Genomic DNA, 12206 nt, shown 5'->3' on the forward strand with positions numbered 1-12206 from the left:
TTCACTCCAGTGAAAATTTGTTAATCTATCTAAATGATTTATGTTGCTTCTGCATACTCTTAGGGCCAGCTCATAGTTGTCAAGGGCTCCAGGGCGAGTCAGATACTATGGGCCCTTTAAACCCAACTATTTTTCATTTGTGATGGTAATTAAAAGAAAAATAGAAATTCTAGTAATATATGTAATTCATGAAGAATAATGTTAATATAACAAACTAAAATGACAGAAACATAAAACTAGAATTACCTGCAACCTGCTAGAGCACTAATGCTAGCGCCAAGGCAGCAGATGCTCACACCGGCCGGCCTGCGTGTGCGTAAGTGCGTCGGACACCGGTTTCCGGTATCGGTGTCTGGTCGTTTGGAGAAGGAGAACACCCGGTGTCGGGTCCGTGCGAAAGTAGATGAAAATGAAATGCCGAATCCTGAGTCGCGATCGCGGTGTGGAAGTGCGGAAGTTCGGAAGACCGGACGCTACTTGGACCCCGAGTGGATGTTAGTCATGATGAGCTCTTAGATGGACCCAAAGTAAGAAGTTAGGTTTGCCTAATATATCAGTTTGTGGTAAATATAAAAAATTTTGGAACATTTTTTTAACAGGGAATAATTTTTCTTATTGCTGGAGCAATTGTTCCAGCATAAAAATTGCTTCGTCATGACTCATGTGTGATAGTTTGACTGCTAGTTACACGTGTGACTCCTAATATTTGCCGAAAGATCTACGTGTCTGGCTGTCTGCTCGTATAATCTGAGTTGGACAAAATACTACTACCTATGATATACTAGATGTTGGGCCCCTCTCCTTTGTGGGCCCGGGTCGTCGCCCTGGCTGCCCTCCCCCTTGAGCTGGCCCTGCGTACTTTGCTTTATGTTTGTGTTATCATGTGGTAATTCTCTAGAGGATTACTCTATTTTCTTCTGGGGTGTTACATGAGTGGACAAAGAAAGGTGTTGGCTTCAATTGGCGTGAGCCACAAGAGAGTGCTTTTCAAGAATTGAAGGAAAACTTGATGGAAGAGCAGCTATAAATAAACCTTCTAACCAAACTATTACCTATTTTGTTCAGTTGTGTGCTAACAAATTCACCCAGTCTTTCTCTACCCCTTTGCTTTTGTGATTTTTTTCTTGGTGATGAAAGAAGCAACTGCGTAGGCTAGTTCTTTTGAGACTTGAGTCGACGAATCCTTGGTTTGGGTTGCCGTATTGAAATGGTGGTAGACTTCTTATTCGTGTCATCAGGTTGCACTAGTTATCCGGGTGCTTACAGGAGTTGACAGCACTTAAGTACCAATTTTAGGCCATCAAATCCTGCATAAAAGATGAACTTCAACCTAGTGGTAGGGGTTTATTACTAACTATTTCCACAAGTGTTGGTAAATATTTGTATGCAGGTGTAATAAGGGAGAAACACACCTCAAGAGCAAGGACACACAACCCTCAATCCAAGACAACCCCTTTCCGACCAATCAGACACATGCACACATATTGGAGGGCCCACATCAGGGGTTAAACTGTCTAAACATACCCCCAATCACCCTATACCCACTTGGGGGCCCACCTAGCAGCGTCCCGGACAAAAGGCGGCACAAGGGGAGCCAGCCAATGGTCGGTCGAGGACCCAACTCACCCAAGCATCTCTGGTGGCCTCTCGAGCCCATCTTCCATGTGTCAGCTCCTCGTGACATCCCAAAGGCGGTTGTGACTGCTACCACGTGGAGTTACCACCTTAAGCTGTGATAGGTTGCATAGGAGAAGAGTTGAAGGCTTGGAAGAAGTCCACTCTCCCAAAGGTACCTCCTTGTCACCCTCTATAAATACTAGGTGGGGCTCATATTTGAGACACACAACACCAGCCAAGAGAGCTCCATTCCAAAGGCAAAGCCTTTCCTAGCTTGTCTTTATAATAAGGAGAGGTAGAGGTAGTTAGGAGGGGCACCGTTCTGTCGGCTCTCTTCTCTAATTCGTATCTCTACGAGAGTAAGGGAGTAGTTCAGGAGATGTGCCGGGGTGTCGGCATTCTTCTCCCAGCTTGTACCTCTATGGCTGCTGCTACATTCTTTGGGTGTCAGTAAGCATTCATGGTTCCTATCTGTAGTATTTAAATTGGTATAGTATATTCTAGTAGTATTTGTACTCGAGTGACATTAGTTCTCTTACTCGTGGGTTCGTCGCTCCGTATTTATACGGAGTGCTACAGCTTGTTGCGGGACATCATACGTAGTTAGGCTGCAGTAGTAACTAATAGCGTAGACATGATATCGAGGCTAAAGGTTATCCTTCGATTTCCTTATATCCCACGGTTTGTTAAAGGTAGACCGTAGGTGGTGATAGCCCTATTGGTCCTTTGTAATCCTCCACGTTTGGATATAGCATAGAGGTGTTGGCCGGAGTTGCCTGGCAAACCAGGTGTAAGCCAGTCCCCATAGCGAGTATTGTGCTTGAGAGATTGACCTTTAACTCATCTATAGTACTATCTTAGGAATCCTCTCTACCCTTGCCACGTATCTTGGGGTGTCCTTGGATCGACTAGAGCAGAAATTAGTGCACACACGTTCCCCTCGATTCGATAACCCCCGGAATACTCTGAGGTGAAAGCTACAACGGTATCTGTGCGCTTGTAGATTCATTTGCTATCGATAAAATACCCAACAAGCTTTCTGGCGCCGTTGCCAGGGAACGGTCGCTGTATCTTTCTTCTTACCTAGTCATCATCGGGCGAGTTCCTTGAGCCACCACCATTTGAACACTCAATTCTTGCATCCGGCTATGAATTCAGTCCCGACCTTATTGCTTTGGTTCAGGAGGTTTTCTTCTGCATGTTAGATGGAGAAAACCGATACCATCATCTGTGAGAGTTTGAGCAAGTGTGATCTTGCTACACCTTCGCTGGAATGACACATGATACCCTTAAGTGGAAGTTTTTTTTTTGAGAAACCCTTAAGTGGAAGTTGTTCACTGGCTAAACAATGGTACACATAGTAGTATGTTTGATCAATATTTAGGAGTATTAAACATAGGCTAATGACAAAATTAACTGCAGGACCCTGTGGTAAATCGCGAGACGAATCTAAATAGGCTTTTGACCACATGATTAACGGATGGTTACTGTAGCATCACATAGGCTCATTAGATTTGTCTCGCAAAATAACATCCGTCTGTGAAAAGATTTTCGAAATAGTCTTTATTTAATATTTTTAATTAGTATCCAAACATTCGATATGGCGGGGGTGAAAATTTTACTTGTGTCAACCAAGCACCTCTTAAATGCGACTACTTTTAGGTTCCCGGTGCGAACAGCCTCACGGCGTGGTGCGAACAGCCTGACCGCGTGCTCCTTTAGATTATGTTTTTTTCTTTTGGAACTCTGGAATTCCGATTTGGAAGGAAATGTGTGTGAAAGACTAATGTCTACAAGAAACGAACTATACTGTGAGGAAATAAAAGGAATCAAAATATAGTTGTAATGGTTAACAAACAGAAGAATGTGGAACTGGAATTGACGTGACCAAAAAATTTTTCTAGTAAAACAATAACTGAAGTCCAATTTCAACACTCAAGTGCAAGTCACAATTTTTTTTATTTTGGATTGAAATTGTTGTATAATCGCTCAAAATAAATGGGGGCAAAATTCTGAAATTGGAAGATATTGTTAGGCCAGTTGTAAGCTTCATCATTTTGGCCCAAACTTCCAATACGTGATATCTCTGAGGCCCTGTCCCACAAGGCCTAATTTTGGCGCATAAAAAAGCGTAGTAGGGCAGAGCCGCAGAGGCGAGCGCCGAGCGCAACTGGGAAGCTGCAGAGTGGGAAGATGAGAAAGGGGAAGCGAGCTCGCCGCCGCCGGTGAAGGCGCCGGCACTGACGTCACCGATCGCCGCCTGCTTCCTAGGCAAGGCTTGCAGTCTCACTCCCTCTTCCCGATGTTTTTATTCTTTCTTCCTGGTTCATCTGCGCATCCCTACCCCGTTCGTAGTGCTTCGATTTTTGAACCATCGAAACGGATAAATTGTGTCGTGTGTTTGTCGATGTGATGTGATCTTGAACCGAACTATTTAGATTTGGTTTGTATTGCATTTTGGTGTGACTGTAACATGTACGGAAAGGGAAAACCCTAGTGTCGATAGATCTGAATGAACAGATTTATCATTGAAAGGGAAAATGTGGGTACAGTATATAGAAGATTCAATCTTTGGGTATGTCATGGTTGATCTGCAATCTTTGTGTGGTCTATTTTTTATTAAAGCTCTAATCCTTGTCATTATTAATTATTGAAGGAAAAAAAAACTGGTCTTGTAGCAGACTGCATTATGCTTGCTTTGGATTATCGTTGATGCAGTCTACTTTAAAAACCTGACCTAATGCTAGGGCTCTGCCCTCCATAAACTCAGAAGCACAAATTTGATTTTTGTACTCATTTTGGCACTTTGTTGTGCACTTATGTCATTCGAACAAATTATTTCTTCTGTGTGTTGCATAGCATTAAATTTTTTGTGAGTTCAGATGCACATAGGATCGCTCTGTAGTCCCTACTTTTCCTTTTTACTTGGTTCATTTGGTACATCTGAACCTGGCCTTCAGTGCTTTGGTTTCTTAATCCAAACTAAGCAGAGGAATTTCGTCAGCATCATCCTTTATGAACCCTGTAACAGAAGGACCTCATTGCTCAAGTAGATCCAAAAAGATGTACGCCCATGAGTAACATGGCTATGGTAAAAGAGTCCATTTTTATGTTAGTTGTAGGGTTGAACCAAGGATATTGACATATTTTCTGTATGCAATGGTTGATCTGCGAACAGTACACTGAATTGTATTTAAATGTATAATTGGGCATTTTCCCCACACTTTTCACGTTTGTTTCATGCTTCACCCAGCACAGAATTTGCATGTTTGTAACAGTGTATATAACAACTTAACAAGTGACTTCCAATCTACACAACACATATGCTAAATCTTTGCAGGGGATCTAAATCTCTAGCATGTTACATGTATATCTTTCATTTCTCTTTCAGTTATTTTCATTATTTTTACTTCGTTGCGCAGAGACTTTGACATCATGCAGAACACCAGCAAAATATCGAGCACCACAATCACGTCGCTGAGCGACGACGTGCTCACCGAGATCCTCTTCCACCTCCCGTCCCTGGCCTCGCTTGCCCGTGCGGCCCTCACCTGCCCACGGTGGCGCCGCCTGGCCACCTCCCGCCACTTCCTCGCCGGCTTCGGCGCGCGCCACGCCTCGCTCCCGCTCCTCGGCTGCTTCTTCTGCGCCGACGACGGCTACTTCGAGGTGCCCGTCTTCCAGCGCGCACGAAACCTCCCTGACATGGACTTGGCCGCTGTGGTCCGCGGCGGCGACTTCCTGCTATCCAGCTTCTTTGAAGATGACCTGTGGACGTTCAAAGACATTTGTCAGGGCCTCCTCCTCTTCGCCAGCGACGACGAGCTCGCCGTGTTCAACCCGGTGTCGCGGCGCTGCACGTGCGTACCCTTGCCAAACACATCTGAATTCGGTGAGCATGATAGGGAGGCCTCGGTCGACTGCTTGCTCCCTGCTTGCGGCGCCGCCGACGCGGCATTCCGTGTGGTTTCCCTAGAGCGCGATGAGAAAGAGCGGGTGCGCGTCCACGGGTACAACTCCCGCACGGGCGAGTGGCGCCCCAGCCGTGGACGCCGCACGGCATCATCAATTGGAGTCCGGACGATTCGTTGCGGGCGATGCACGCTGCCGGGCGTATCTACTGGAAGCACAGCAACAAGCTGCTCTGTCTCGAGATGGCACCTAGCGGGTCACTGCAGGTAAGCCACATTGCCCTCCCACCGGTGCCAGGCTTACTAGAGGTGGCGGCGTCGTACGTGGTCGGGGACATGGAGGACGGCACCTGCTGCCTCGCTTGCGTCGCAATGTCTCGACGTCTCCGGAGTCCGGACCCGTACTTTGCAGGTGTGGCTTCGCAGGGAGGATGGCGGCGGGTCCTGGGAGTTGGGATGGGAGACCAAGTTTCTCTCAGGATATTCACTCTGCGCGGTGAATGCCGGCATTGTGCTGTTCGAGGAATACAGGGCCTATCGCCTCAGCGAGATTGACGAGTTGCGTTTTGGAGGCTATCCTGGGACGGAGGCATCCTTCTTCGCCGGCCGTGGATCGGAGGCGTACCCGTATGTGGCATGCTCCACCGTGCTGCTGGGCAGGTGAGGCAAAATCCTTTCTTTTCCCTTTCCTTCATACTTCATTACGTACTATATGAGGGACTGGTGGAATGCTTCATTAGACAAGACATATCACCATGTTAAATGAAAAACCTTCATGTGCTTAATTAATCAGGCGATGCTAAGTTGGTAACCACTGCAAAGATAATATGACCATCCACTGCAAAATGGCCTTGCGATCCTAGATATATCTTCTGTTACTTCTCTGATGCATCAGAAAATTGATGATGTTCGGATGTTCAGTACCCTGTAACCAAGTTTTTTTAGTGTTATTATGATTTATGAGCAGCATGTGTGTGCCCATGGGCATCATCCTCCTGTTTCCTTTGATCTATAATGGATCGATATCGATTCAGAAGTCTCTCCCAATGGGGTGGGTTTTTTCTACAGGATTGGCTTTGCAGCTATTTCATTTGCAATTATCATATCTCATAATAGAATTGCAATTGCTATACTGGGCAGGCTCATACAAGACGACGGAGATGAGGCACGCGCGCCGCCTGGGTGATCAACTGCCGAGGCTGAACATCATCAATTTTCTGACCGGACGTGATAGTCACTGTAGCATTACTGTAGACAACCATCAATTAATTAGGTTTGTTAGATTCGCCTCAGTAAAATAACATCCATCTTTGAAAATGTTTTGTATATAGACTTTGTTTAGTACTTCATATGTAAAAAAAAATTGTACGAGCATCTTCAAGAGTTCCTTATATTTTTTTCCTAAAATTTGATATTTGCTAACACCCCAAATAGATATGGGGAGAGAAAATAATGTACATCTCCAATAGTTTTTCATTTTTTCTCCCCAACAATAAAAAATTGTGGCTGGCAGTATATGCCTCTTGCGTAGACAGCCATGGTGGCGTCCTTCCCTTGCACAGGTGTTGACCAAGAGTATATCTGGTATAAAGAATCCTTGTGTCTTGCCTACTCAAGTCATTGACATATACAAAGTTTTCCTATACATAATTTGTTTCTGTTCTTGCAGGAACATACTTTCGGTCCTGACAAGAGTGGCACTTTAAAGTTTAAACACATTCTGTAATGAAATCTGGTTGTAAAACTTTGGACAGCACGGGAAGGAGTGGTCCAATCCCAAGCCAGAAAGCGCAAAGACGCTTGGTAAGCTTTGCATTATTTATCTTATTATAAAACTGTTAGAATCACTTCACACAAACTGTTAGAATGCTTTTATAGCTGATTTATTTCTCCCTGCACTATATATTTATTCCTGCAACATGAATTTCTGCATTCTGGTAGCGATGATATATTCATTGGAGCTGGTTAAGTAATTTGTATATAGCATGAATGGTCCAGTCAATTTTTAAGATATCTATATTTTCCTCTTATTTAGGATGAGTACAGAGCACTAGTTCCAGATGATAATTCACAGGAATTGGATGGAAAGGCACTCTACACCATTGGGCGCGGCATGAAGCATGGACGTGTTCCAATAGGTGATGGTGCTGTGTATAAGGAAGCTGTTTTAGTACATGGTAAATCAGTGCCTTTTAAGCCAATCAATCCTGATGATTATGAGAGTATGCTCAAAGAAAATGAGCAGCTCAAACAGACAAATGAGATACTATTTGAGGAAAATAGTGTTAATCTTGACCTCATCATGGTAATAATTTGTTTCATTGCTTCTGCAAATAATATCCTATGCATGCATCTTCATTTGGGTGCTTTTGAATTGCAGACAATGTATGCAGATTTCGGAAAAGATCCACCTGCACAGTTGTTACGACGTCTACAAAATATCGATGCACGTCGTCAACAGGTTACAGATTTTTTCATGTCAATTGTTTCTATGATTCAAGAAATATATTTGGAGTACATTTCATCTAGAGAATTAATACTGCTTGGTGGCAGAATGCCAATATGAGTTGCAGCAGTGAAAAGGTGGCATCTTGTTGATTAGAAAATATCAGCCTTAGATTTAAGTTCATGGTAAGATAGCCAAGATCAGTTTGATTTGGCTAACTCCCCTCAGTTTTGCTTGGCCAATAATTCTTTGGCTTATCTTCTTAAGCATCAAGTTCTGTCTTCCAAAATCAAGTAAAATTGTGTTTCTACTGCTAGGTTTTTTGTGTTAACATGCACAGATTTAGTACATTTGTTTTATCCTTGATTGGTCCAACCATTATGAGTTGATTAAAAAAAATAGTATCACTGGTATATGGACTGTGATCCTTTTGGTGCTGCCCTTAGCTTCCTTTGCTAGGAATTAACTATGTAGATACACTTCATACAGATTTCTTGTATATCATCACTTTTCTTTGTTTTCTAAGAAAACTTTACTGATTTTGCAGACTGATGGATCCCCAGGTCGAGGCTCCCACTTAGTTGATGGTAGGCTCCCACTCAGTTGATGTAGGCACAGGGGTGAGAACACTGATGAAAGGGATGATGATGACGACGACAATGACTATGAAGGCAGTGATGACTATAGCGACGATGAAGGCAGCGATGACGACAGCGACGATGAAGGCAGTGATGTATTCTTTAGAGGAAATGGTGATGGTGACCCCTACCTTGAAGGCCAGACTGATGATGAGGAAGCCATTGAAGGTGAGGCTGATGGCGAGGAAGCCGTTGAAGGAAACTGATGACCCAGTATGGTGATCTTGGAACTGACAAATGACGGGCTGCATGTCCTGGATGCATGCTGACTTCTTTTGGTCTATTTTGGTAGAGGCTAACATATATATGATGTGTAGCTGAGCTTTTGCTAATCTGGGTTGTGGTTTTGGGACACGACATGTAGGCATATAGACAGTATTGCCATCTAGGTAGATTAAATTTAGGCATGATGCATGTGAGGATGACATGTTTGCCTTACATATGCAAAATGGACTTGTTGTAATGAACAAATGGATGCTGGATATGTGGTCTGTATGATGTTGTTGTATGGTGCCTGTCCAATCATTATTTTAATCAATAACCAGTATTGGAAATGAATTACCTTGGCAGTACACATTGCCAAGGAAATTATAATTAACTTGGTAGTACACTGCTGCCAATGAAATTATCATTACTTGGTGGTAGATTCTGCCAAGGAAATTCGTTTCCTTGGCTCCTCGTGGCTGCCAAGAATATCTGTTGCCTTGGCTGTTACTGGCTGCCAAGAATATGTATTGTCTTGGATGTTACTGACTGCCAAGAATATATATTTCCTTGGCCATTACTGGCTGCCAAGGAAACAAATTAAGTTGGCGGGACAAATTCGCCAAGGAAATCTACATACTTGGCGGTCCAAATATTTTCTTGGCACATTCGATACTTTGGCAGTCAAACAGCCAAGGAAATAATCCTTGGCAGTCAGCCGCTAAGGTAATCGAGTTTCCTTGGCTCTTTAGCCTTGGCGGATTTTGCTTGGCGGTTGGCTACCAAGGATAATTACCTTGGCGGTTTTCCTATATTTCTTGGCAGTTTTTGGCCGCCCGTTTTCTAGTAGTGATACTAGGTAGCCACTTGGCCAAGGGAACAAGGGAAAAAACTAAGATTAATATATTTTCCTCTCAAAAGGAGAGGTATCATCCATGTGTTTGAAAAAGATAAATGGATCACAGATCAAGAACCATCTAAAATATAACTATCTTCCCCTAGTTAAAAAAGATGCATCTTCCTGGATAAAAGGGAATCGTGCCCAAGACTTGCACCAAACCTAGATTTCCTCTCTGCATCAGAACAATCAAGAAACATTACAACCAATACAAAAGAAAAAAAAAACTCTCTGATGTATATTGCTGAACATGTAGGCAATGGAAGAGAACACAGACATCGAAGATGCAGAACCTGCAAGAAATACACCAAGTTGTTGCCAGATTAATCACCGTGAGGTCTCTCTCCTCGTCAACTATTGAAACCGCTGGCTCAGATATGCCCCCACATCATCATGCTTGGCACCACCATGACCCAAATCAAACCTTATATAGGGCCATCATGTCCCAGATTGGGTGATTCCATGTTCAACCATCATGGATCTGCAGCTGCTGGAGTTGGTGAAGGGGACGCCGTCCTTGAGGTCAGTGCTAGCAGCCATGGTGTCACCGATGAAATGACACATCGGTACCTTCTTGCCCCTTGAGAGGGAGGAAGACGCTGCACAACAGCATTAGCCAGCTAGTAAGGTACCATCTTGTGAGGGTGTGAGGTATGAGGAGAGAAACAAGGGAGGATCTATGGCGACGGAGGGAGCTGCTGGTTGACAAACTGGAAGGGAGGAGGCGTTGGGGAATGGGGTGAAGAGAATCTGATGTCAAGTGGGCCAAGGTACCAGTTTGCCTCACATACCTGCCTGGTTTTCTCCGGAGGCTGATTTGTGCCTCGCAACGAAGGCTTGTGCAGGCAAGAAGTGGGTCCAGCGAGCAACGTGGTGGGACCAACTCAGATTTCCTCCCATCAAGTTGCACGCATTTTCTCGCACCATCTACGGTCCAAAAGTTACCTGCCCGGGCTGGCACCGCTGCAAAAACCACACTCCAGGAAGCATGCGAACGGGCGACCTCCACGGGCTGCATCCTGCTGGAGTGGCTGCCGCCCACCGGCATGCTCCTCGTGCGGCACGCGGTAGCGAGCGGCCCGGCAACAAACTCTGACAGCAAGCTGCATGCTGGCCGTGCACAGATGCATCGACAACGAGAACTCGTGCATTCCAGGTTTCTTCCACGATCCCTCTCTCCACCTCTAGCGGTGCTCATGTCCCTCTTTCGTCCTTGCTCAGCCCCTCCAACACATGCCTTTGCCTCCCTGCCAAATCTATGATTCCGAACTATTCGATGAAATGATCCAGTGTGCATGTTTGCTGATGAACGCAGCAATACTTGCTGCAGATCATTGCGCTGGAGGTACAACATCAAATTCATGAAATCAGAGCACTTGGAAATATGAAGCGGACACATTTTTGTCTTTGGGAAATATGATAGAGTGATAACTAAATCTGCAACAGGTAATGGCCATCATCCAGCAAAACATTGTTTTCTTTGGTCAAGCGTATCAAACTCTTGAGTAATTTGTTGTAGTTGAGGAAGGTTGACATTGCCAAAAAAATCGCATTTGATGGTCATATGGCTTGTTGTTAAGCAGAGTTTCCAATGTTACTAGGTTGTTGAGTTCTTGAATAACAATTTACTTGCTATATTTTCAGATATGTTGGACGAGCTTCAAGAGCATGTGGAATCCATCGGCAAATGGTAAGATTCATAGTTGAAATCAATGACTTTCTTGTAATAAATACTCTGGTTATTATTCTGAATGAGTGCAAAGTCCTAACACATATACAATTATCCAAATAGATCTACACTCTATTGGTGGGCTAGATCCTCTACTTGGTTGCTTGAAAAATTCACATGCTAGCATACGAGCAAAGGCGGTAGAAGTCGTGAGTACAATTGTGCAGAATAATCCCAAGAGTCAGCAACTTGTCATGAAATGCAATGGATTGGAGCCCTTGTTGACAAACTTCAAACCATATCCAAGCACAAATGCACGCATGAAAGCTTTAGGAGCCATATCCTGTAAGTATCACTCTAGGAGTATGGTCCTTTGTCAGACTTGTGCAGTTAAATGCATAGCTGGTCTTCCCAAGCTGATGCTGCACCTTGCATCCAGTGATGGTGGGTTAGCTGATTCTGGATTAGTATCCTTGCAAAACTAGTGTTACCAGTTCTAATCTCTTGCAAAATCATTTTTGTGCGTCTACGTTACTAGTTCCTTCATGATAACCAAACTTGAGACTAGAGTTGATGCAGGGTTAGTAACTTAGTATCTTAACCCTCCTGTGTACGAGTTGCAAAAGATTAGATGTTGCTCTTGAATGATAAATTTTAAGGCATTCAAAATATAAGTTGTTTGTGTTCACCCATTTTACTACCTATTTGTCTTGGTTCTTAGAATAAGGGTATTTCATCAAGTTCTAGTATATCTTAGTGTCAGACTATAATGCATTGTTTTTAGTTCCATTTTATTTTCCTCTTTGATAATTTGATAATTCTG

General features: G+C 43.9%; 1 protein-coding gene and 1 long non-coding RNA gene across 7 annotated transcripts; one reads left to right on the forward strand and one right to left on the reverse strand.

Moving 5' to 3' along the window:
* The first annotated feature begins 3716 nt into the window (after positions 1-3716).
* On the forward strand, positions 3717-9173 carry LOC120673068. 6 transcript variants are annotated; one of them, XR_005674496.1, is made up of 6 exons: positions 3717-6188; positions 6669-7331; positions 7564-7833; positions 7909-7989; positions 8082-8159; positions 8522-9173. XR_005674496.1 is itself a non-coding variant. In XM_039953748.1 (5 exons), exons 2-5 carry the CDS (start codon positions 7254-7256, stop codon positions 8579-8581), a joined length of 489 nt encoding a protein of 162 aa, XP_039809682.1. In that variant the 5' UTR covers positions 3726-6188; positions 6669-7253; the 3' UTR covers positions 8582-9150. The 6 variants fall into 6 exon arrangements, 3 of the variants coding, with proteins under 3 accessions (XP_039809682.1, XP_039809683.1, XP_039809684.1); XR_005674494.1 differs by lacking the exon at positions 8082-8159 and having other exon boundaries at positions 3721-6188; positions 6669-7112; positions 7198-7331; positions 8522-9150; XR_005674495.1 differs by lacking the exon at positions 8082-8159 and having other exon boundaries at positions 3723-6188; positions 6669-6801; positions 7198-7331; positions 8522-9150.
* Positions 9174-9700: 527 nt separating this feature from the next.
* LOC120673069 lies at positions 9701-10516 on the reverse strand. The gene is made up of 2 exons (XR_005674497.1): positions 10008-10516; positions 9701-9889 (listed from the first exon to the last, which is right to left on the reverse strand). It is a non-coding gene; the product is annotated as an uncharacterized LOC120673069 (long non-coding RNA).
* Positions 10517-12206: the final 1690 nt, after the last annotated feature.

Source organism: Panicum virgatum, chromosome 5N (genome assembly GCF_016808335.1).
Source record: "Panicum virgatum strain AP13 chromosome 5N, P.virgatum_v5, whole genome shotgun sequence".
Lineage (NCBI taxonomy): Eukaryota > Viridiplantae > Streptophyta > Magnoliopsida > Poales > Poaceae > Panicum > Panicum virgatum.